At 60.4% G+C, this 25,775-nt stretch overlaps 1 protein-coding gene across 1 annotated transcript in view; it reads right to left on the reverse strand.

The window, feature by feature from the left end:
* Positions 1 to 25,775, reverse strand: part of LOC142024608 (uncharacterized) — a 94,212-nt gene that overhangs the window by 55,502 nt on the left and 12,935 nt on the right. The window contains 4 exon segments of the mRNA XM_075016739.1: positions 8,035 to 8,051; positions 12,317 to 12,604; positions 12,732 to 14,994; positions 25,530 to 25,773. Coding sequence (XP_074872840.1) covers positions 8,035 to 8,051; positions 12,317 to 12,604; positions 12,732 to 14,994; positions 25,530 to 25,773 — 2,812 coding nt within the window.

Genomic DNA, 25,775 nt, shown 5'->3' on the forward strand with positions numbered 1-25,775 from the left:
AGCGTACAGCTGTCCTGAGAGCGGGCAGCCTTGTCGTACTCCCCGTCCGAAGCTGACCGGAGCGGTCAGGGTCCAGTTGAGCTTGACCATGCACTCCGAGGCAGCGTACAGCACCCGGAGAAACCCGACGAAGCGGGGTCCGAAGCCGAAGGCCTGCAGGGTGCCCAGGAGATACCCGTGGTCCACCCTGTCGAACGCCTTCTCCTGATCCAAGGACAGGAGGGCGAACGACAGGCCGTCCCTACACCCAAGCTCTAAGAGATCCCGGACCAAGGACAGATTATGGAGGATGGTACGGCCCGGGACGGTGTAGGTCTGGTCGGGGTGGACCACGTCCTGCAGCACGGACCCCAAGCGACGGGAGATGGCTTTAGCGATGATCTTGTAGTCCGTGCTGAGGAGCGAGATGGGACGCCAGTTCCTGAGGTCGCGGGGGTCCCCCTTCTTGGGCAGCAGGGCGAGGACGGCACGCCTGCATGACAGGGGGAGGACCCCGCTTTGCAAGGCCTCGGCCCAGACGCTGAGCAGGTCTGGGCCGAGGACGTCCCAAAACACGCGGTAAAACTCCACGGTCAGCCCGTCCATGCCCGGGGATTTGTTGGTGGGCATGAGGCGGAGGGCTTCCGAGAGCTCGGCCAGAGTGAGAGGAAGCTCTAGCCGGTCCCGGTCGCCCGTGCTGACCGACGGCAGTTGGTCCCAGAGCACCCTGCAGGCGTCGGCGTCGGTCGGATCCGGGGAGAAAAGGGTGGCGTAGAAGGCGCGGGCCCTCTCGCGCATCTCCACCGGATCCGTAAGAGGGGTGCCGTCCTCCGCAAGAAGGCAGAGGATGTATTTTTCGGCACCCCTCTTTTTCTCCAAGGCGTAGAAGAAGCGGGAGCCGCGGTCCATCTCCCGGAGGAGTTGGATTCGCGACCTCACCAAGGCCCCCTGTGCCCGGAGGGCGTCGAGGGCCCTGAGCTCGTCCCTCTTCTCCTGGTACGTGCCACAGAGGGATGGATCGTTGGGGCTGGCGGCTAGACGCCTCTCCAGCTCAAGAACCTCCCGTTCCAGCTGCCCTATCAGCGCATCCCGCCGCCGGCTGGCCCCCCGAGTATAGTCGCGGCAGAAGAGCCGCGCGCGCACCTTTCCCAGATCCCACCACCGCCGCGCCGAGGGAAAGGCACGCCATTGCTCGCGCCAGGCCAGCCAGAACTCCCGGAAGGACGCCACGAAGCCCACGTCCTCCAGCAGGCTGTTATTGAAGTGCCAGTAGGCCGACCCCCGCTTCCCCAGCGAGAGGGAAGCCTTCACGGCCACCAGGTGGTGGTCCGAGAAGGGGGCCGGCCGCACGCTGGAGGCGTGGGCCCGGAAGAGATGGTGCCGTGAGATGTAAATGCGGTCCAACCGGGAGTGTACAGATGTATGGCCCACCACTCGGACGCAGGTGAAACCAGCGTCGTCGTCCGAGTGGTGGCTGCGCCAGACGTCCACCAGGGAGCGATGGATGAGAAGCTCCCTGAGGACGCCCGCAGCGGCCTGGCCATGCTCGGTCCCCGTGCGGTCCCGCTCCTCGAGGGTGCAGTTGAAATCCCCGCCGAGGACCAGGCACTCGCGAGGATCGATGGTGTCGAGGAAGGCCGCCGCCTGCCGGAAGAAGAGGGTTCTCTCCGGGCGGCGTGTTGGGGCATAGACATTAACGAGATGGAGAGGCAGCCCCTCCACCCGCACCCGGAGATACAGCAGGCGGCCGGGCACAACCTCGACGCTCCCCAGCACCTCGGGCCGCAGGTCTGGGGAGAACAGGGTCGCCACCCCGGCCCGGTGGGCCGAGAGGTGACTGAGGTGGACCCCGTCTCCCCACTCCAGCCGCCACTTCGCTTCGGCGGCTGGGGTAGTGTAGGTCTCCTGTAGGAAGGTGACCGAGTACCCCCCCTCCCGAAGGAAGGAGAGCACTCGGCACCTACGGAGACCCGACCCGCAGCCCCTGGCATTTAAAGTGGCAAAGATGATCGGCGCCATTTGGAGGGCTGGGGAGGATCCTCGCCGGAGGGAGTACCGACGGCTCCGGTGGGGCCACGCAGCAAACCGTGACCAACCCCGAAGGCGACGAGGGCGTCACGGAAGCTGCGGGCCCGTTGGTAAGCCGAGGCATCCCTCCTCCCGGTCCCCTTGCCCTCCTTGAGAAGGGCCCTCACGGATTCCAGGATGGTGTGGAAGTCCCCCCAGCGCTGGAGGGCGAGAGCAACCTTGTTCTTGGAGCCACGAATGTCCTCCAAGAACCGGCGCATCTCTCCCACCAGCGCATGGGGTGCCGAGGCCTCGGGGTCTCCAGTACCCATCGGCCTCGTGTACCCTTGGGCCCCACGGCCAGAGAAAGGATTGGGGTGGGGACTGGGGTCTGGTTTTGGGGGGGATGAGGGCGGCGGAGGGAGAGCAGCCCCGGAAGTGCTGGGAGAGGGCGATGTAGGGGGGGCCTCCCGAAGGATTACGGTTTCGGGGGCAGGTATGAGTGGGCAGGGGTCGAGGGGAGGGGTAGGAGGAGGGGGGGTGGGGGGGAGGGCAGGGGGGATGGGACTCATCAAGGGAGGGGAAGGTTCATGAGGGGGAGGGAGGGGGGGCAGTGGGGGAGGGGGAGGAGGAAGTGGAGGGGGAGGAGGGTCTGGAGGGGGTAGGATTGCAGGTTCTGGGGCGGGGTGTTGGCTGGGAGAAGGTGCGGGGATAATGGCGGGTGGTGGGGCTAAGATGGGAGCAGGAGCGGGGATATGGAGAGAAGGTGTCTCGGGAGGAGGGGCTTCCTCGGATGGTGGGGCGGGGGAGGGGGATAGGGGCGAGGTGCCGACATACTCGGCAGGAAGTGCCAACTGGTCGAGGGGGTGGGTGTTGGGGTCCTCGGTTTCGGGGCCAAAAGTGGGGGGCATGGGGAACTCTGCTTCCCCCAGGGTGCCCAGGGGCTGGCCAACTCCCGTGGGGAGGTCATCTCTGATTAAGGGGGGGGTCGCCTCCTGCGACGTCCCAAGGCAGAGGGAGGCGGTGGTTGAGGGATCACTGGTAGACGGTGAGGGGGAGAATGGAGGGGGTGGGGGTGAGTGGATGGACGGCCCACAGGCCTCCAGTAGGAGGCTGTCCACGTCCAGGGCCACCGGGGTGAGGCCTAGGGCCTCGACCTCCTGCGAGAGGAGGGCGAGGCCGGGGCTCACCTCCTCCGGACGCTCCACAGCAGTAGTCTGGGTCGCGGCCGGAGGGGTGTCAGGGGAGGGCGCGGGTGTGCAAAAAACCCTCTCAGCTTCCTGAGGCTCTGGCTCCGGGGCGGAGGGGGTGTTGCCGTTCTCAGCCGCCACCGCGGCAGCCCCCGTCGCCCCCGGCAGATGATCGGCAGCCGGGGGTTCGGCAGGTGGGTCTGGGCTGGCGGCTCTTTTTAGCGCTTTGCGCGGCGCCTCCACCCCGTCCTCCGACAGGGTGGGGTGCCGGGTGCGCGCACTTCTTTTCTTTCGTTTCCCCCCCACCAGCACCCAGCCCTCCGAGGAGGCGGGCTGGGCAGTAGAGGAGGAGGGGCCAGGGGACAGGGCCGACGAGGAGGAAGGGAGGTAAGAAGGGGGCGGGGCGGCAAGGGGGGGGGACGACCCGCCCCGGGACGGGCCCTCTTCTGGTCCTGCCGCCGGCCCCTCCTCCCTCTCCTCCGCAGGCCCGGCTCTTGTGCCCGCTCGGGCGCCAGCGCCTGCTTCTTCTTGCCCGGCACCATGCGGCCGGGCATCCTCCGACGCCCGAGCGGCGATGGATCCGTCCGGGACGAGAGGAGGAGGGTCGGTCCCGGGGCCTGTCGCGGTCGGGGCGCCGCCGATCTCGTGGCTGACGCCCCCCGGGTCGGAGGAGGTCCCGGGCTCCCCTTCGTGCCGGGCCAGGGGGCAATCCCTCCGGACGTGCCCCGCCGCCCGGCACATAAAGCACCGGGCCTCCCCCAGGGTGTAAAAGACCCGGTACTGGGCCCCTTGATGGGGCACCAGTATAGTCCCCTCCTGGGCCACCCCGCCCCGTGCTGCCGCCGGCGGCAGTTGGACCCGGGCCTGCCGGCGGAAGGAAAGCACGTGCCGGAGGGCGGGGTCTTTGCAGCCTAGGGGGAGGGGACTCAGGACCGTCAAAGGCCGGCCCAGGGCAGTGAGGAAAGGCAGAAGGGCAGAGTTGGGAAGGAAGGGTGGGACAGAAGAAAAAACCACCCGCACGCCCAGGTCCTCCAGCGGCTCCAGGGGCACGTGCACACCCCCAACCGCCAGGCCCCTCTCCACCGCCTCCTGGGCGGCGGCCTCCGAAGCCAGGAAGAACACGATCTTCCCGAACATCCGGGAGGCCGCCACCACGGCCGCGGGCCCCACCACCCGTGCCAACGCCCGCACGTAGGTCTCCACGTGGGGCGAGGCAGCCACCAGGAGGCAGCGGACTCCGTGCCTCCTGGTGAGCGCGGGGAAGGGGCCGCGACCGTTGGGGATGGTAGTCCCGGCAGAGGCGGCAGGAGTAGGGTGCGAGGCGGCGGCCGCCGCCTGGGCGTACGACCTGGGGGCCGAGAGGTCGGGGCCCCCAGGAGCGGTGGAGGGAACAGGGGGAAGGGGAGAAGGGGAGGCTGCACTGGATGTTTGGGCAGCCTGGGGGAGAGTCCCCGCCACGGGAGGTTTGGCCTTCCGGGCGGGGCTCTTGCCCTTTCTTTTCCCCTGGCCCCTCCTGCCCTTTTGGGGGGGGGGGTTTGGGGCTGGGTCGCCAGGGGGCGCCGCGGCGGAGGCAGTAGGAGCCCCGGAGCCTGCGCCCGCGCCCTCAGCCGACGTGGTTGTGATGTCCTGGGCAGCCCTGGACGAGTGGGCCGCCATTTCGGGGATAGGAGGGGTGACAGTGGAGGGGAGAGGGAGGGAGGGGTCACCAGATGACCCTCCAGTGGGCGTGGGGGCCATATTGGTGGGTTTGAGGGGGAAAAAGTTCATTGGGGGTGGGGGCCTTTAAGAGAAAGCGGGGGAGGGGGAGGAGAGTGGAAGGGAAGGAAGGAGTGAGGCGTGGCTGCCCCTCCCCCACCGGCTGGGCTGAGGACCCAGTCAGATGGGGGAAGGGCAGGGCAAGGGGAGTGAGGGCAGGGAAAGGGAGACACAAAAGAAAGACCACAACTCCCAGCACAAGAGGGTAAGATGGCTCCTGTTTCTGCACTGGGGTGTGGAGGGAGTCAAAGTTTGTGTGTGTGTGTGTGTGTGGGTTGTGGGGGGGGCCTCAGGCGCTTGAGTAAACAGAAGAAGGGGGGGGAAGGGGCGTGGGCACGTGGGGGGGCAGGGAGGAGGCACAGCCCACTTAAGGGGGATGGCGGGGTTAATGGGGGGAGGGGTGTGCCCACGTGCGCCTGAGGGGTGGGCCCGTAGCAGCTGCTGCTGCAGAGCCTCGAGATGGCAGGGGAGAAGGCAGGGGCAGCTGATTGGAGGGGCCCAGGCGGAGGGGGCCCCAGCGGCAGCTGGGTGTGGGGGGGGCAGTAGGAGGGGGGGGTGGCTGCAGGGGTGGGGCAGGGGCCACGCCCTAACACCCCACCCCTGGCTATGCAGCTCCCCCCCGGAGCCCCGGTGGAGAGGGGCCCTGCCCAAGCTCACCCCTCCCCAAGCCACTCCACAGGAGGCTGTGTGGAGGGAGCCCAACCGCCGCTTTGAGAGAGCCCCCTACCTTCTCCAGGTGGTGAGGATGCAGCAGCTGCTGGATGGAAGGTGGGCCCAAATGGGGGGCCAGCAGTTTCTCCCCCAAAAGATGGAAGAAGGGGGGGGGCCCCCCGCTGTAGGGCAGGGGGCAAGAGGCCCCCACCCTCCACCCACTCAGCAGTTCCTAAAAGGACTGGGTGAGGGTTGGGGGGAGAAGATAGACCCTGCCTGCCCGAGGCAGGAGGGAGGCTGACCCCAGAAAGGGGGGGGGGGGTGGGGAAGGCAGCCCTGTGGGGGCTTCAGCCAGCCAAGGCCCACCAGCCCCCAGATGCTCGCCTTCCAGCCGTGGGAGAGGGTCCCACGGCGGCGGCGGCGGCAGCAGCAGCAGCAGCAGCCCTGCAGGAGCACCTGCAGCTGGCCTCCTGCACCTATTGGTGTTCCTGGGGGAGAGGTGTGGGCAGGCATGTCCTGCCCACGGCTAAAAGGCCCCTCTCACAGTGAGGGGGGGCCCACTAAAAACCCAGTCACCAAATAAATACGGGGGACAACAAAGGAAAAAAAACAGGGATGGGAGTGAGGGTCAAAGGTTTAGAACGAGGGAGCCGGAAGGGGATACCGAGCAGAGGGCCCCGGACAGCGCCCACCGCTCCTCGAAGGTGTCCAGGGAGTTGGTGGACGCCGCCCAGAGGAACTCCGCTCGGATTCGTGAGCGAAGGGAGGAACGGAAGTAGGCCCCACAGTCGCAGGTCGCCCCCTCTGCCAGCCTCCTCTCCCTGGTTTTGTAGATGGCCATTTTGGCCGTGGCCAGGAGGAGGCAGACGAGGAGGTCCCGCGACTTTGTGGGGCCGCGGACAGGGTGTGACAGGATAAGGAGGTGCGGGGAGAAGTGCAGCCAGAACCTCAAGAGGAGGTTCTGGAGGAGCCGGAAGAGGGGCTGCAGCCTGGCGCACTCAACGTAGATGTGCGCCAGGTTCTCCCTCATGCCGCAGAAGGTGCAGGTGTCTGGGATGGGGGTGAACCGTGCCAGGTACACGCCCGTGCTCACCGCTCCATGGAGGATTCTCCAGCTGATGTCCCCGGTGGGCCGCGGGACCAGGGTGGAATAGAGGCTGGCCCACCGGGGCTCCCCACCCTCCGATGGCGGCAAGAGGTCCCGCCACTTGTGGTCGGGGCGGGACACGAGGGTGGGGAAGTGGAGCGTGTGAAGCACGAGCGCGTACAGAAGGTGTCTAGGCGCGGTTCGGAAGGGGACCGGCTGCAAGGTATGCAGCCGGCTGGGGTGGTGGAGGGGAGGGGGGCGGGCAGGATCGCGAAGCCGGGGGCCCACGGAGAGGTCCGGAGGGCTAGGAGTGAGAGGGGGGCGGGGCGCACCCTCTCGCAGGACCCGGCCGAGGTAGACGTGAGCAGTGGGCGGCAGGGCGGCCTTCACCTCCTCGAGTACGCGACGGGGAGAGCGTAGGCAGGAGAGCCCCATGCGCTGAGCGAGCGCCGGGGCCTCCATCCAGTCTCTCCGGTCGTAGTCCAGGAGGTCTCCGACCCTGGTGATTCCACCTAGGACCAACCTCCGGCGCACCACGGGAGACTCCGCCGCCTGCACACGAAGGTGGGGGTTGTGTAGCAGGGGCTCCGCGAGGAGGTCTTCCCCCGTGGTGGCCCCTAAAGACCTGGAGGCTGCGAGCAGCCGCCAAGTGCGGAGGAGGTCCTGGTAGAAGGCCGGCAGCTCCGAGAGGCCTCGCGGACGGTCTCTCCAAGATAAATAAAGGAGCTGCCGGTCGTATCGGAGCCCTCGGTGACGGCGGAGGAAAGCATGCGCCAGCGTACTCCATGCCGGACTATCTGCACTGTTGGTGTTGGCGTTGAGAAGTCCCTGCAGGGCCCGGAGGCGGAGGACATGGACCTGAGTGCGCATGCAAGTCAGGCCCTGTCCTCCCTCCTCCGGGGGGAGGTGGAGTACCCCTGCAGAGACCCAGTGCAGTCCTGGCCAGAAAAACTCCAGGATTAACTTCTGGAGCTGGTCCAGGAACTTCGGGGGTGGGACCAGGGTGCTGAGGCGGTACCAGAGCATGGACAGGACGAGTTGGTTCAGCACCAGTGCTCTCCCCCGCAGGGAGAGGCACTGGAGCAGCCCTGTCCACCTCCGTAACCGCTCAGCGACCCTGCCCTCTAAACCCTGCCAGTTTTCCGGCGGAGAGGGATGCGTGGCGGATAGAAAGACGCCTAGATAGAGCAGCGGACCCGCGCTCCACCGGATGGCCTGAAGCGCGGGCGGGAGGCGGCTCGTCTGCCATCCAGTCCCGACCACCAGGCCAGAGCTCTTGACCCAGTTGACCCGGGCGGAGGAGGCCGCCGAGTAGATAGCTTGGCAAGCCTCCAGACGCGCCAGGTCTCCCGGGTCCTGAACCACGAGGAGCACGTCGTCGGCGTACGCCGACAGGACTAGCCGCAGCCCTGCCTCTGGAAGCACCATCCCCATCAACCGTCGACGAAGGAGACAGAGGAAGGGCTCGATGGCCAGAGCGTACAGCTGTCCTGAGAGCGGGCAGCCTTGTCGTACTCCCCGTCCGAAGCTGACCGGAGCGGTCAGGGTCCAGTTGAGCTTGACCATGCACTCCGAGGCAGCGTACAGCACCCGGAGAAACCCGACGAAGCGGGGTCCGAAGCCGAAGGCCTGCAGGGTGCCCAGGAGATACCCGTGGTCCACCCTGTCGAACGCCTTCTCCTGATCCAAGGACAGGAGGGCGAACGACAGGCCGTCCCTACACCCAAGCTCTAAGAGATCCCGGACCAAGGACAGATTATGGAGGATGGTACGGCCCGGGACGGTGTAGGTCTGGTCGGGGTGGACCACGTCCTGCAGCACGGACCCCAAGCGACGGGAGATGGCTTTAGCGATGATCTTGTAGTCCGTGCTGAGGAGCGAGATGGGACGCCAGTTCCTGAGGTCGCGGGGGTCCCCCTTCTTGGGCAGCAGGGCGAGGACGGCACGCCTGCATGACAGGGGGAGGACCCCGCTTTGCAAGGCCTCGGCCCAGACGCTGAGCAGGTCTGGGCCGAGGACGTCCCAAAACACGCGGTAAAACTCCACGGTCAGCCCGTCCATGCCCGGGGATTTGTTGGTGGGCATGAGGCGGAGGGCTTCCGAGAGCTCGGCCAGAGTGAGAGGAAGCTCTAGCCGGTCCCGGTCGCCCGTGCTGACCGACGGCAGTTGGTCCCAGAGCACCCTGCAGGCGTCGGCGTCGGTCGGATCCGGGGAGAAAAGGGTGGCGTAGAAGGCGCGGGCCCTCTCGCGCATCTCCACCGGATCCGTAAGAGGGGTGCCGTCCTCCGCAAGAAGGCAGAGGATGTATTTTTCGGCACCCCTCTTTTTCTCCAGGGCGTAGAAGAAGCGGGAGCCGCGGTCCATCTCCCGGAGGAGTTGGATTCGCGACCTCACCAAGGCCCCCTGTGCCCGGAGGGCGTCGAGGGCCCTGAGCTCGTCCCTCTTCTCCTGGTACGTGCCGCAGAGGGATGGATCGCTGGGGCTGGCGGCTAGACGCCTCTCCAGCTCAAGAACCTCCCGTTCCAGCTGCCCTATCAGCGCATCCCGCCGCCGGCTGGCCCCCCGAGTATAGTCGCGGCAGAAAAGCCGCGCGCGCACCTTTCCCAGATCCCACCACCGCCGTGCCGAGGGAAAGGCACGCCGTTGCTCGCGCCAGGCCAGCCAGAACTCCCGGAAGGACGCCACGAAGCCCACGTCCTCCAGCAGGCTGTTATTGAAGTGCCAGTAGGCCGACCCCCGCTTCCCCAGCGAGAGGGAAGCCTTCACGGCCACCAGGTGGTGGTCCGAGAAGGGGGCCGGCCGCACGCTGGAGGCGTGGGCCCGGAAGAGATGGTGCCGTGAGATGTAAATGCGGTCCAACCGGGAGTGTACAGATGTATGGCCCACCACTCGGACGCAGGTGAAACCAGCGTCGTCGTCCGAGTGGTGGCTGCGCCAGACGTCCACCAGGGAGCGATGGATGAGAAGCTCCCTGAGGACGCCCGCGGCGGCCTGGCCATGCTCGGTCCCCGTGCGGTCCCGCTCCTCGAGGGTGCAGTTGAAATCCCCGCCGAGGACCAGGCACTCGCGAGGATCGATGGTGTCGAGGAAGGCTGCCGCCTGCCGGAAGAAGGGAGTTCTCTCCGGGTGGCGTGTCGGGGCATAGACATTGACGAGATGGAGAGGCAGCCCCTCCACCCGCACCCGGAGATACAGCAGGCGGCCGGGCACAACCTCGACGCTCCCCAGCACCTCGGGCCGCAGGTCTGGGGAGAACAGGGTCGCCACCCCGGCCCGGTGGGCCGAAAGGTGACTAAAGTGGACCCCGTCTCCCCACTCCAGCCGCCACTTAGCTTCGGCGGCTGGGGTAGTGTAGGTCTCCTGTAGGAAGGTGACCGAGTACCCCCCCTCCCGAAGGAAGGAGAGCACTCGGCACCTACGGAGACCCGACCCGCAGCCCCTGGCATTTAAAGTGGCAAAGATGATCGGCGCCATTTGGAGGGCTGGGGAGGATCCTCGCCGGAGGGAGTACCGACGGCTCCGGTAGGGCCACGCAGCAAACCGTGACCAACCCCGAAGGCGACGAGGGCGTCACGGAAGCTGCGGGCCCGTTGGTAAGCCGAGGCATCCCTCCTCCCGGTCCCCTTGCCCTCCTTAAGAAGGGCCCTCACGGATTTCAGGATGGTGTGGAAGTCCCCCCAGCGCTGGAGGGCGAGAGCAACCTTGTTCTTGGAGCCACGAATGTCCTCCAAGAACCGGCGCATCTCTCCCACCAGCGCATGGGGTGCCGAGGCCTCGGGGTCTCCAGTACCCATCGGCCTCGTGTACCCTTGGGCCCCACGGCCAGAGAAAGGATTGGGGTGGGGACTGGGGTCTGGTTTTGGGGGGGATGAGGGCGGCGGAGGGAGAGCAGCCCCGGAAGTGCTGGGAGAGGGCGATGTAGGGGGGGCCTCCCGAAGGATTACGGTTTCGGGGGCAGGTATGAGTGGGCAGGGGTCGAGGGGAGGGGTAGGAGGAGGGGGGGTGGGACTCATCAAGGGAGGGGAAGGTTCATGAGGGGGAGGGAGGGGGGGCAGTGGGGGAGGGGGAGGAGGAAGTGGAGGGGGAGGAGGGTCTGGAGGGGGTAGGATTGCAGGTTCTGGGGCGGGGTGTTGGCTGGGAGAAGGTGCGGGGATAATGGCGGGTGGTGGGGCTAAGATGGGAGCAGGAGCGGGGATATGGAGAGAAGGTGTCTCGGGAGGAGGGGCTTCCTCGGATGGTGGGGCGGGGGAGGGGGATAGGGGCGAGGTGCCGACATACTCGGCAGGAAGTGCCAACTGGTCGAGGGGGTGGGTGTTGGGGTCCTCGGGTTCGGGGCCAAAGGTGGGGGGCATGGGGAACTCTGCTTCCCCCAGGGTGCCCAGGGGCTGGCCAACTCCCGTGGGGAGGTCATCTCTGATTAAGGGGGGGGTCGCCTCCTGCGACGTCCCAAGGCAGAGGGAGGCGGTGGTTGAGGGATCACTGGTAGACGGTGAGGGGGAGAATGGAGGGGGTGGGGGTGAGCCAGCCCCCAGATGCTCGCCTTCCAGCCGTGGGTCCCACGGCGGCAGCAGCAGCAGCCCTGCAGGAGCACCTGCAGCTGGCCTCCTGCAGACCCGGAGGCAGGGGAAGCTCTGCAGAGGCCCTGGTGGGTGGGGCCAGAGTCAGGAGACCAGAGGTCCGCCCCTCAGAGGGTGGGGCCAAGGGCTAGAAGAGCCAAAGGCGGGACCCAGGAACCATTCGGGGCTGGGCCTCTGGGCAGGGAGGACGGGCCTGTAGGAGCTCCTCGGGGCCCAAGGGAGAGGGCCTGTGGCTACCTGGCCAGGCCGGAGGAACAGGCCCCCAGAGGTTCCACGCAATCCCTGATCTGTATGCCCCAAGGAGACTTCCTGGACCTACCAGGACCTTCAGGCTGGTGGAGACCCCCCGCCTTGGAAGAGGCCCCGGGAGCGGCTGTCCCGGGGGACCCTTACAGTGCTCAGACCCAGGACTGCCCTGCGCCTCCTGTATTGCCGCTGCCTGACTACCCTAACGACGTTGTTATGGACGATTGGCTGGAGCCCCCAAAGGTGGATGACCCAGAGGAGACCGACCTAGGAGGACCCCTCGACCAGATGGACTGGGACCTGCCGCCAACAGAGGGTGAGGTAGGAAGTGGCCCGGGGAATGTCGCTCGGGAACCAATGGCAGCGTGTTGCAGTCTGGATCCCCACTGCCGGGGTTGCATGTGAGCGACCCCCTGGGCCGGGTCACAGTGGAGTGGGAGGGCCTGCGACCCCCTACCCCCTCCCTGACAGGCTCAGCCCCCGCTGAGCCTGTCTGTAACCCTTGTGTTGCTGCCCCGCCCCAAACTGAGGGCTGGGCTGGTGCTTAACTCTTGTGAACTGCTGCCCTGCACTGGACTGAGGGCCGGGCCCAGAACTGTATTATTACGTGGGACTGCTGCCCTGCCCTGGACTGAGGGCTGGGCCCAGAACTATACAACTCTTCTGAACTGCTGCCCCGCCCTAGACGGAGGGCTGGGGGCCCGTATGGTGGTAGCGGTGAGCAGCTAACTGCCCGAACTGAGTACGGGCTGGTGCCCTAACCCCCTTTTTGTTTGTTGCCGCCCGCCCTAGACCAAGGGGCTGGGCGTCGTGGGAGGTGTTACAGGGAGATACATCCACTTCCGGGCCAGGTGACGGATGGTCTTGTCTGCTTTATTCAAGGGGACCTTGGCGACCGCAGAGCCATGGAGGGTAAAGCAGATGCGTGGGATGAGGAATGTATTGAGTGCATCGATCTTCTGCCCTGGTGTGAGGAGGGAATCATGGAGGCGTTCGGCGTCCTTCAAAATCCCGCAGATGATGCCCTCAGGCGTGCCCTGGATCCGGACCCCCGTCGGCGTGCCCAGGTGTTGGTAAAACTGGCCCTCCTCCAGGGGGATCATGGGCTGGCCCTGTACAGAGAACACGGTGGGCCTAGCGAGTGTCTTCAGGCTGCCGTCGACATGGAGGGAGGCGCATTTTTTTTGCATTGAAGCGCAAACCCATCCACTTGGCAGCCAGACCGGCGACGTGGAGCACTCGCTGGAGAGCCTCATCGCTGTCAGCAATCAGGACCAGGTCCTCTGCGTATGCCAGCACGTCGACCCGGACGCCGAAAAGGTCCAGCCCGTCCCCACCGCTGGAGATGGCCCGCAAAAGCGGCTCCATGGCCAAGTTAAAAATAATCGGGCTGAGAGGACAACCCTGCTTGACGCCCCGATAGATGTGGATGGGGGCGGCCTCTCCGGTAGCCGCGAGGATGGTTGTAACACAGTCCTTATAAAGATCACGGAGGATGATCAGGAAGCTGTCTGGGATCCCAAACTCTGCGAGAACATCGAAAATGTGCTGATGAGGAACGGAGCCAAAGGCATTAGCCAAGTGCAGCCAGGCCACGGCACACTGGCCCCGGGATCTCCTCGTCTCCGCAATGGCCGCCTGGAGCAAAAAGTTATGCTCGTAACAGCCCTCACAAGAAAGGAAGCCCTTCTGCGCGGAGCTGAGAGCACCGCCACCAACTGCCCAATCCGTAACCCTGGCGGCTAAGCAGCTGGCATATAGTTTGTAAAGGGCGCTGCTTAGCGTGATGGGCCTCCAATTGCCAGGGTCATCGCGGTCGCCCCTCTTGTAAAGGAGGATGGTCATTGACCGCTTCCAGGCCTCCGGGATACGCCGCAACTTCTTGCAGGTGGTAAAAAGGGCAGCAAGGACCAGGCATCCGGGATCACGTTGTTTAAGGCGGGAATAGCGGATGCCATCCTTTCCCGGGGCCGTATTTGCAGTCCGTTGCAGTCTAGCCAGCACCTCATGGGGCGTGAAATCCACTTCCAGGGCGTTATCGGCGTGGATCCTCGGCAGCTGGGGGAGGCAGTCTGGCCTTGGCTGGTCACGGGGAGGCCCCCCTTCGAAGACGGCCGAGAAGTAGGAGTGGAGCTCCTCTGCAGGGACGGAGCAGTGCATCGGGGCTCCCTCCAGGATCTCCCTCATAGCCCTCCGACGGGCAGAGCGATAGAGGCCTTGCAGGCGAGTGGCAGTGACCGGGTCGTCCTGGCGGCCGGCGTCTCCTCGTCTGCCAGCCCTGCCGCCAGGGGCCAGTCTAGGGGTCATGGGCTGGTGTGGATGATGGGCAACCTCCTGGTGGCGCTTGCGGCCGTCCACTATGCCTGCGGAGAGGTCTTGTGTCAGGCGCTCTGTGAGAATTACTAGGTCCTCATAGGTACGGACAGCCACCAACTCCTGTAGCCAAAGAAGTTGCCACGCCGTGGCAGCCCGCTTGCGGGTGCGCGTACGCTCTGGATGAGACGTGGGCTCGGGTTCAGGCACGGCAGGCGGTGGACTCACGGAGGTGCAGGCAGCTTGGCTGGGCGCTGCAGCGGCGGGCTCCAGTGGTGAGGCTGCAGCATCAGGGGATCTAAGGCCAGAACTAAGACCCTCAGATACGCCAAGAGTCCTGGGGTGGTTATTGGACTTCCTCTGGGAGGGGTCCGGCCGGGAAAGGACCCGAGAGGAGCAGTTCTTAGCAGCGTTGCGAGATCTTGCGGATATCCCAGTGGAGGCTGAGGAGGGGCACGGGGAAGAGTCGTGCGGGGCAGTCAACAACCTCTGACCAGCGGTCTGCGGAGGGAGGCTGGGTCTGCCAGTGGACGGTCGAGGCTCGGTCACCCGCGAAGAAGCACTGATCCTGCATGAACCAGTTGTCTTCCGGACATGGGAAAGGAGCTGGTCCAAGCGGTCGGAGAGGTTCTGGACAATCAGCGATGGAGGTGCACGCTGGCCAGCGGAGGCGAGGATGGGAATCCCCGAGGGCGGGCTGGTTCCCAGTGTAGCAGCAGGGAGCGAGGAACTAGATCCCACCGCCTGGCTGGAGCACACAGGGGCAGCCCGTACCTCTGGGACGTTGGTGGAGGAACCGGATAGCGGGATGGAAGCGACGGGTCGCACAGTGGAGGAGCTCAGGTCTGACTGGAGGACGGCTCCAGCTTGCCGCAGGTGCTCCTTTGGAAGAGTTGTTGTCGGCACCAGACGAATCGGAACCGTGGGGGGCACACGAGCACTATGGCCTCGGCAGGTGGTGAGCAGGTGCCGCTTACACTGCTTCTGTGTATCAAATAGCTCGTGGCAGGAGCCGCAACGGAAGGCGATCCTCTTCTTGTGCGCCGCTCGCACGTGCTTGCTGAGGGCCCCCAGTGTCCGCACTCCACGGAAGGGGAAGCAGTCCGGGCAGAGGAGGGTGTGATCCGGGATAGGGAAGTCGAGATACAGAGGCTCCGGACCAGTGACCTGCTGTGCTACTGGGGCGGCACTGCAAGGGCCAGTGGGCGCTGGCGCCAGGTCTGGCGATGAAGATTGCGAAGCAATTGCTCCTCCCAGGTTAGCAGGGCACAGAGCAGCTCCCAGGTCCAGGGTCGTTGTTGTTGGAGTGGTGACAGGGCAACAGACAGGAGGTAGGTCTGACGGGAGGGGTCCCTTCACAACTGATTCTCCTGAGGTAGCAGGGCGCAGAACAGCCTCCGGATCCAGGAGTGCAGCCAAGCGGGCAGTAGGACGGCAAGCAGGAGACCCAGCCGATGGAGGAGGTACTGCCGTGGCCCGTCCTCCTGGGGTAACAGAGCTTGGAGCAGTTTCTCGGTCCAGAGGCGACGTGGAACAGAGAGGAGGCAAGTCCAGCCCAGGAGATTTCTCAGGGATCCCTCCTCTGGGGACAGCGAGGCACAGGGTAGCTCCTGGGTCTGGATGAGAAGCCAAAGGAGCAGCAGCAGAACAGGCAGCATCTGCATCCCAAGGGGATCCTCTGGCTGCCATCCTGTCTGAAGCAGGAGAGTCTGGAGCAGCAACTGGGATCTTCGGCAGGGAAGCAGAACAGCCCTGGTCCAGCAAAATGTGTTCCACGAGAGTCGTCTTCGCAGAGACAGTAGTTTCCGAGTCTCCAGGTTCTGTCCCTTGAAGATCTCCATCACACAGCAACCCTGGAGATAGAAAATCACGACCACAGCTCCCAATACTGCTGGCGTTGATCATTGAAGTTCTCATGCTGGTGTTACTGGATACCGCACCGCAGAATCTTCTTGTTCTTGCAGATGTGCTTTTACAGATCCTCACCTTTGTAGTTCCCTTCCGAGTGACAGCCATACTAGCCATACTACGCTTGATCTGAGCCCACAAGAGGCCGAGAAGCGATACACTTTTGTGAAAATTTTACACAGCCCACCCATCTGGACACTTTTAAACATCACAATGACTCAGCCCAATGGATCACACGTGAGCATTGCAACAAGATTTTCACAGATGGGCAAGTACACCTACTTTCTTCATCCTGCAGCTCCTTTCTAGCTGCTCAAAGCAAAACCTCTCCCACCTCATAATTCAGCTTTAAAACTAGAAACACCTAATTAAAACACCTAATCTGCATGCAGCCCGCCCCCTGGCTGCAGCGCGCTGACACCGTAGAGCCATTGAAGAGCCAGGGGCCGATGGTTCGGCACTCAGTAAACTCAACACATCTGCCGTAGTCTTTCCTTCCCGTGCCAAGAAGGCGATAACCTTCTCCTCAACCCCGGCACGTGAGGCAGGGCCCCTTGCAAAGGCCTTGCTGATCACAACTTTCAGTGTGCCAATGGGAGTCTCTCTCACTTGGGATCTGCAAAGAGTCCACAGCCACTGGCAGTTCACACAGCACCACAAAGGCTGTGTCCTCTACTTGAGGTCTACGCCCCTGTATGTGACACCTCGTTAGAGAATCAATGGCTTTTGTTAGAAGGGCCTCAATTGGGCCATCTTCCGTACCCTCAGGTATCCCCAATACTCATATACAGTTCCGAGGATCGGCACTCAACTCCTCACACCAGTCTTCTAGCACACAGCCAGCCATGGTGTAAACTCTAACTTATCCTGCAACAACAGAACTGGGCTTCTTACCATGTTATATATATGTGCTTGTGAGGGGTACTACCCAGCAAAAGACATCCTGGACGAGTCCCCACTTATGGAACCCTTCTATTCATGCCAGGTGCCTGCCAGAAGGGCCAGGTTTAACTCCTGGGGGGGTTTCCTGTCAAGGATACAACCAACCGGCTCCAGCCCCCACCCAGTGGCCTGGGATAATTTCACCCCACTTGCTGGGTGCCTGTAAGGAGGTTTCCCCCCCCCCCCCCCCCCCGCTGCCCACAAGCACAGATCACTCTCTCGTTTGCTCCAAGCTCAAGCTGAGACCCAAGAAGCTGTACCGCTGTAAACCTGCTGGAAGGCCCCGCATTGACGCCAGAAAGACGGCAAACTCGGAGAAAGCTGAAAAGTTCAGAGAGACCCACCAGGAAAATCTGTGCAACGGCCATGGGGGCGTCGATGCGACATCCAAATGGCAACATCTGAGGGATACAGTTTACAACACGGCCTTGTCGGTGTTTGGAAGAAGAGCTAGAAACACGAACGACTGGTTCGAAGCTAACTCCGATGAGATGATTCCAGCCATTGAAAAGCAGCGCGCTGCACTCCTGGAGTACAAACGCTCACCGAGCCAGAGTACCCAGCAAGCGCTTAGAGAGGCCAGAAGAACAGTACAGCAGACAGCCAGGCGCTGTGCCAACAACCACTGGCTCCAGCTATGCAGCAGCATCCAGACCTGTGCCGACTTTGGTAATCTCAGAGGAATGTACGAGGGTATGAGGAAGGTATTAGGACCCACCCAGAACAAGGTGGCACCTCTGAAATCCAAATCTGGTGAAGTCATCGCTGACAAAGCCAAACAGATGGAGCGCTGGGTCGAGCGCTGCTCCGAGCTGTACTCACGCGAGAATGTTGTGGTTGACGCAGCCCTCGATGCCGTCGAGCTCCTACCAGTAATGGACGAACTGGATCAAGAACCGACTGTGGATGAACTGAAGACAGCCATCGACAGCATTGCAGCAGGAAAGGCCCCAGGCCAGGATGGTACCACCAGAGGTGATCAAGTGTGCCGCGGTCACACTCCTGGAACCCCTGCATGAGCTGCTGTGCCTGTGCTGGAAAGAGGGTGAGGTTCCACAGGATATGCCTGACGCTAACATTGTAACATTGTATAAGAACAAAGGAGACAGAAGCGACTGCAACAACTACCGTGGAATCTCCCTCCTAAGCGTCACTGGTAAACTGTTTGCTCGCGTCATCCTTGGCAGACTCCAGAAGATTGCTGAGAGGGTGTACCCCGAATCGCAGTGCGGATTCCGTGCAGAGAGGTCTACCGTTGACATGGTCTTCTCTCTAAGGCAGCTGCAGGAGAAGTGCAGGGAGCAGAGAAAGCCACTCTACATAGCCTTCATCGACTTGACCAAGGCTTTTGACTTGGTCAGCAAGGATGGTCTGTTCAAACTGCTCCACAAGATAGGCTGTCCTCCACGGTTACTCAAGATGATCCAGTCGTTCCACGAAAACATGAGGAACCATCCAATATGACGGCGCATTATCGGATGCTTTCAGAATCAGGAGCGGCGTCAAACAAGGATGCGTGCTTGCTCCGACATTGTTCGGGATCTTCTTCGCACTCCTCCTGAAGCAGCCTTTGGATCTTCAACAGAGGGCATCTTGCTGCACACAAGATCTGATGGGAAACTGTTTAATCTTGCAAGGCTGAGAGCTAAGACTAAGGTGCGAGAAGTCCTCATCAGAGACATGCTGTTCGCAGACAATGCTGCTGTAGTGTCTCACACAGAAGACCAGCTTCAAAAACTGCTGGATCGGTTCTCCAAAGCGTGCAAGGACTTTGGGCTTACCATCAGCCTAAAGAATTCAAATGTACTTGGTCAAGATGTTGCTGAATCCCCATCAATCAGCATTGACAACTATACATTAGAGGTTGTCCATGAGTTCGTTTACCTCGGGTCCACCATCACTGACACCCTGTCGTTGGACACTGAGCGAAATAGGAGGATCGGAAAAGCGGCCACAACTCTGTCCAGACTCAGCAAGAGAGTGGAATAACAACAAGCTGTACACTCACACCAAAATGCAAGTCTACAGAGCCTGCATCCTCAGCACCCTCCTTTATGGCAGCGAGACTTGGACCCTGTATGCCCGCCAGGAAAAGAGGCTGAACGTCTTCCACTTGCGCTGCCTCAGGCGCATCCTTGGAATATCATGGAAGGACAGAGTTACCAACACTGCCGCTCTCGAGCAAGCTGGAATCCCAACCATGCACACCCTCCTCAGGCAGCGTCGGCTCCGCTGGCTTGGCCACGTCCACAGGATGAACGATGGAAGGATTCCAAAAGTCATCCTGTATGGTGAGCTAGCCTCTGGCAAAAGACCCCCTGGACGCCCCCAGTTGTGTTACAAAGATGTCTGCAAGAGAGACCTCAGAGAGGTAGACATCGAGCTGGACAACTGGGAAGAACTAGCAGATGACCGCAGCAGATGGGGGCAGGGGTTACACAAGGGCCTTCAGAAGGGTGAGCTGAAGATCAGACAGCTAGCAGAGGAGAAGCGAGCGCACAGAAAGCACAATAAGGACTTGCCAGACACCCACTACATCTGCAAGAGATGCAGCAAGGACTGTCACTCTCATGTGGGTCTTTATAGTCACAATAGACGCTGTAAATGAAGTCTTCAATTGAAACTTTAAAGGGCGCGATCCATAGTCTGTGCAGACTGAAGGATGCCTACTACTACTACTACTACTACTACTTGCTGGGTGCCTGTAAGGAGGTTCTTCCCCCCACCGCCCACAAGCACAGAGTCTAAGATAGAAACAGCTTATTTAATGACCATAACCCACCCCAAGGTTACAGTAACGAAGGGTCCTGTGGCACCTTATAGACTAACAGAAAAGTTTAGAGCATGAGCTTTCGTGAGTTAACTCACTTCTTCAGATGCTGGTCCTGGAAATCTGCAAGGCCAGGTAGAAATAGGCCAGAGCAAGGCTGGGGGTAACGAGGTTAGCTCAGTCAGGCAGGCTGAGTTGTTTTGTCATCAGTAGATCTGGAGGTGTGAACTCCAAGAGAGGGGAAGCTGCTTTTGTATTTAGCCAGCCATTCACAGTCTTTGTTTAATCCTGAGCTGAGGGTATTGACTTTGCAGATGAATTGTAGCTCAGCAATTTCTCTTTGGAGTCTGGTCTTGACATTTCTTTGCTGCAGGATAGCTACTTTTAAATCTGCTACTGTGTGTCCTGGGAGATTGAAGTGCTCTCCTATGGGTTTTTGTATATTGCCATTTCTGATGTCGGATTTGTGTGCATTTATTCTTTTACGTAGAGACTGTCCAGTTTGTCCGATGTCTATGACAGAGGGGCATTGCTGGCACATGATGGCATAAATTACATTGGTAGATGTGCAGCTGAATGAGCCCACGATGGTGTGGCTGATCCGGTTAGGTCCTGTAATGATGTTGCTGGTGTGTATATGTGGGCAGAGCTGGCAATGAGGTTTGTTGCATGGGTGGGTCCCTGAGATAGAGTGACTGTGGTGCGGTGTATAGTTGCTTGTTAGGGTTTGTTTTAGGTTGGCAGGTTGTCTGTGAGCAATGATAGGTCTGCCTCCCAAGGCCTGTGAAAGTGGGGGATCATTGTCCAGGATGGGTTGTAGATCCCTGATGATGCGCTGTAGAGGTTTTAGCTGAGGACTGTAGGTGATGGCTAGTGGTGTTCTGTTGGTTTCTCTCTTGGGCTTGTCCTGTAGTAGGAGGCTTCGTGGCACACGTCTGGCTCTGTTGATTTGTTTTCTCACTTCCTCAGGTGGGTATTGCAGTCTCAGGAATGTTTGGTGCAGATCCTGTGGGTGTTTGTCTGTGTCGGAGGGGTTGGAACAAATGCGGTTATATCTAAGTGCTAGGCTGTAAACGATGGATCGTGTGGTGTGTCTGGGATGGAAGCTGGAGGCATGGAGGTAGGCGTAGCGCTCAGTGGGTTTACGGTACAGGGTGGTACTGATGTGTCCATTGTGTATAAGCACGGTAGTGTCAAGGAAGTGGATCTCCTGTGTAGATTGGTCCAGGCTGAGCTTGATGTTGGGGTGGAAGTTGTTGAAGTCCCGGTGGAATTCCTCCAGAGTCTCCTTCCCATGGGTCCAGATGATGAAGATGTCGTCAATGTAGCACAAATAGAGCCGGGGTGTTAGTGGACGAGAGTTGAGGAAGCGTTGTTCTAGGTCAGCCATGAAAATATTGGCATATTGAGGGGCCATGCGGGTACCCATAGCTGTGCCGCTGATTTGAAGGTATATATTGTCACCGAATCTGAAATAGTTGTGTGTGAGTATAAAGTTGCAGAGCTCAGCCACCAGATGTGCTGTAGCATCATCAGGGATACTGTTCCGGACAGCATTTATTCCATCTTTGTGTGGGATGTTGGTATACAGAGCCTCTACATCCATGGTTGCTAGGATAGTGTTTTCTGGTAGGTCACCAACGTATTGCAGCCTTCTCAGGAAGTCAGTGGTGTCGCGGAGGTAGTTGGGGGTGTTGGTGACATAGGGTCTGAGGAGAGAGTCCACATAACAAGACAGTCCTTCAGTGAGAGTGCCAATACTGGAGATGATGGGGTGTCCAGGATTTCCAGGCTTGTGGATCTTGGGTAGTAAGTAGAATAACCCTGGACGGGGCTCTGGAGGTGTGTTGGTGTAGATCTGTTCTTGTGCTTGTGTAGGGAGTGTCCTGAGCAGACAGTGTAGCTTTTTAGTGTATTCCTCGGTGGGGTCTGAGGAAAGTAGCCTGTAAAATCTGGTATTGCAGAGTTGTCTGGAAGCCTCCTTCTGGTAGTCAGACCTGATTAATCAAAGAGGCAGATAAGAGAGGAGCTACTGTCATCATGGACAGCCACACCATCGTGGGTTCATTCAGCTGCACATCTACCAATGTAGTTTATGCCATCATGTGCCAGCAATGCCCCTCTGCCATATACATCGGACAAACTGGAAAGTCTCTACGTAAAAATTGCCCTGCACAGCAGACCCCCGAGTTATGGGTCGGTTACATTCCTGAGCAACCACATGTCCAATTCTGAATAAGTCAGGACCTGGGAGGGGAGGGGTCCTATCACCATCAGGTCCCCCAGTCCTGGCTGCACCAGGCTCCCTGCACCTGTGAGCGATGGGGAGCCCAGAGCCAGGTACAGGTACAGCAGTGCTGGTCAGTTTCCCGACTTCAGCAAGCAGAGGGGAGCTGGGAGCAAAGCTGCCGCCTGGTTCCCGGCTCCCCTCCACTCATGATTTCGACTCCTGTTATTGCAAGAAACTTGTAAATAGAAACCATGTAAATCGGGGGTCTCCTGAGTTTTCAGCTCCAGCCTCCCCCTGCTGGGCAGCTGCTGTCAATGCAGTGGAGCGGGAGCAGGCCACCTTAAAAACATCTTGTCCCTGTCGGCTTCTGCTTAGAAAGCTTCCCAAGGTCACAGGTTGCCTGACCTGGGAGGTAGCTGCCACCACCCAAGTGAGAAACCCCACTTTAGAACCCCAGCAGACACACTTGGGATGTCTCCCTGTGGGGCAACCCCAAGCTCTGACCCCTCTCTTGGGAGAGAGCTGGAAACAAATAGGAAGAAATTAAGCTGCAATCTGATAGCTGCCCTTTCAGTCTTGGGTCTGTATATACCCAGACCCTGCTCTAGGATACAGGATCAGACGCAGAAAAGAACAGGTGATTCATTAACAAAACAAAAGAGTTACGTGATAAAGCACACTTAGGGGGCGTCTACACTTGGAACTAACTTGGAAGTTAGGCACTACACCAAAGTAGCCGGCCACTTCGAAGTCCTCACTCCATTCCTGGGAATGGAGCAGTGCCCGACTTCGAAGTTTAAATTTGAAGTAAGGTGTGTGGAGATGCTCAGCTTGGGTGTTTACTTCCAAGTAAGCAACTTCGAAGCTATTTTTGTAGCATGGACACAGCCTTAATTGCTCTGGAACACCAGGCAACTAAAGAAAGGGAGAATACAGCAGAGAGAATTGTCTCCCTGGGATTCAGTTTAAAAGTTAGAGTGGACAGTGAGTGTCCATCACCCAGCCTGAGACGTCCTGCACCAACCCCAAGCTAAAAATAACCTGATCACATCTGACAAAACATTTCCTTGCTACTTACATGTCTGTCTGCCCAGATCACCTTGTGGCCTGGCTAGTTACTGACCTCCTTAAACCCTGTTCAGGCTTAAATGTCTCTCTCTCTCTCCCCTGACCCCAGCAAAAAAGGCCTCTCGGCAGGTAACTGCTTCAAATAAAAAATCCCCCCTCTTTTCCCATTGGCTCACCGGGCTGCTTGCCAACAGGGCACCCACTCTCTGGGTTTAACCCCTCACAGGCTTTAATGATGCGCTCCCATTTGAGCAGCTGTGTATTGTGCACTGAGCAAGGAGCGAACCGAGAGATTGTGAAAGGAGAAAAGCTACAGGGAGAGCGTGTGTGTGTGTGTGCGCGTGCACACGTGCTGTTTGAGAACAAAGACACAGGACTGGTGTGATGTGCCTTTGGAGTGGGAAGCGGTTTAGGGTGAGCAGGACTTGGTTAGACAGGAGACCAGCTCGTTAGTTAAGACTCAGCCCCAGAAAATGTTTAATTTTATTTTAGAGATAATCATTTGTTCCCAGGGTTTCTCTTTGCCACTGTGGGAATCTGGGTGCTGCATGTGATGCTCTTCCACTGCACCGCCCTAAGGACAGATCCCAGCGAAGCGGGCGTGGAGCTGACGCTCACGTGGAGTTTAGGGGGTGGAACGACTGGAAGCAGCAGCTGGGTGACCTGTGACCAGGGTTGGACACTCCAGGCGGACGCTGACCAGTGAAGGGAGCTAACTGGTGACCTGCAGCGTGAGAGCTGGGTCTGCACGGTCTAGTGCTGGGGTACACCCAGGGGGAGGCCCCCTTGGGCTGCTGGGTCTCAGGCTCATCCATCTCATTAAAACTGGTGAAATCTGTTACTGTTTTTGTGTCTGTGTATTCACATTTATACACCGATTCACAACGTGTTTACCGGCTGCAGACGGATTTTCGTACAGGTGCCAAAGGTCACTTTTTGATAGGAACATAACCGAAATTGCCATCATTTGGGGTGATGTTAGGTGGCTTGGAAGGGCCCTGCTAGCTCCAGGGATGAGAAGTGGGACCCAGCGTGAAAAGTTTCCTTGTTCCTGGTCTGGGGGAGGGTGCGGGAGGCGTGGGAGGGGAAGGAGGTGCGTGTAGCTGTCAAGCTGACTCAGGGCTGGAACAGACAAGGTTTCATGCTAGGGGCGGGTGACGGCCAGGTGCCTCCCAGCCCTGACTACCTGGGGACCCCACACCGAGCAGTAACTCACTGCAGGTTTAGGCAGGTATAAATCACACCCCGAAGCCCCAGCCCAGTGAGAAGGACCGCGGGAAGGTGCTGTGCCTGTGTGGGGCGGCCGAGTCCCAGTGAACTCGGCGCTCTGCCTAAGGCCACAATCCTGCCCCGTGAGACTAAACCCAGGGTGCGTGGGAGACACAACCCAGCTCCTCCACCCCCGTCTATATCACAGCAGCTTCCTTCTGGCAGATCCACTTGAGCTCAGCGCCACATGCCTCAGACTGAATGTGGCCGCCTCTCATCCGCCTGCAGCTGCTCCTGGCCCCCGAGTCGGGGATTGGGAAGCTGCAGAGGGAAACAGTCAGTGTCACAGTGTGTCTCTGTACCAGGGACAGGCCCAGAGCTGATACTGTTCCTCCCCCTCCCCCTCAGGGGCAGCTCGGCTCCAGTATTGTCCATTGTCTGTCACTTTCCTGCCCAGCTACAGCTGAGACAACAGCCCAGAGGAGCGTGGGGTTAAGGGGCCGGGCCAGGGATGAACTAGACCAGGGCTCATCAAACTTTCTGAGGCAGAGGGCCGAAATTTGACCTTTTGACCTCTCCGTATGGTCGGATGCAGGTGATGCTTTTTAAAGTCACCAACCGTCCTACTCACACCAGCCTCCTTCAGAAATAAATGAAGCTGCAGAGCTTTACCGGCCAGGTGGGCCTTTGTTAACCAACAAGGTGCCAGTCGCCTGAGCAGGTCACCTGTCCGTGGCCTTGTTGGGCAATCTGCCATTGCCTGTCTCCTGGGTTACAGGGCCACAGCCAAACCCCTCAGCTGGGCACTGGAATCTGCTATGGGACTGTCTCTGTCACAGACTTCTTCCCAGGGCTAAGGCCCCTCTCACAATAGGTCACCCCCGAGCCTCTCATTGTGCTCACCTAGAAATTTAAAATTTCAAATACAATCCCAGAGCCAATACTTGTTACCGGTCGAGTTACAATTGTACAAACATCTGAGCCGAATAAAGAGATTCAGCCAATCACCAGACACCTCCCTTGGCCTCGTTGGCAGAAGATTTGGTACAAGCAGAGAAGAGCAGTTGCCATCATATTTTGCATGTTCATTTTACATTGCAGTAATGCCCCACCTCAGCACAGGGACGTGCTGGTCTGTTCCCTGTTGGGGCTGGGGGGATCCGAGTGAGCAGGGAACCAAACCCACCACTCTGCCCCCAGCAACTGATGCCAGGAAATGAAAAAGCAACAAACATATCAGAATTGTCTTTCCTGCTTTATTTACTGTAAATACCTGACAGACCCCAGTGAGATCTAAGAACACAGATCGGTACAAATTGCATCCAGCTCCTGCTCCTGCACAACCCTCATTAATTAATTGTGTCCTGCCCCCGCAGTAGCCTGGCTGTTAGTTCTGCCCCTGCCCAGCCCCATATCTGCCTCTCAAGGCCCCTCTGCCAGCCCCAGGGGATCATCTCTCTCCCCCTCCTGTCCCTGGGGCTGCAGGGAGGGACGAGGAAGGGGCATCCAGGGATCACAGAGCTGAGCCAGGGGCTAGGGAGATGGGAGTCTCCAAGGTCATAGAGACTGAGGCTAGAGAGGCTGATTTCAGGGACACAGTCGGAGCCGGGAGCTACGGTCCCACACCCCCAGCCAGGGCTGGATTCTCCCCCCAGGGATGGAGCCCGGCGGGAAAGCGAAGATCGGGGCCTCGGCATCAGCATCGATAAATGTCACCTGCCCCCAGTCACAGTCCAGACACACCCGGATCCTGCGGGGGGCCCGGCACAGAGGCAGGGGGGTCACAGGGGAGGTGAGAGCCTGGAACTGACCGTTCCACCGCCGCACAGCCCAGATCCCCCCT

The sequence above is a fragment of the Carettochelys insculpta genome, chromosome 22, assembly GCF_033958435.1.
Source record: "Carettochelys insculpta isolate YL-2023 chromosome 22, ASM3395843v1, whole genome shotgun sequence".
Taxonomy (NCBI): Eukaryota; Metazoa; Chordata; order Testudines; family Carettochelyidae; genus Carettochelys; species Carettochelys insculpta.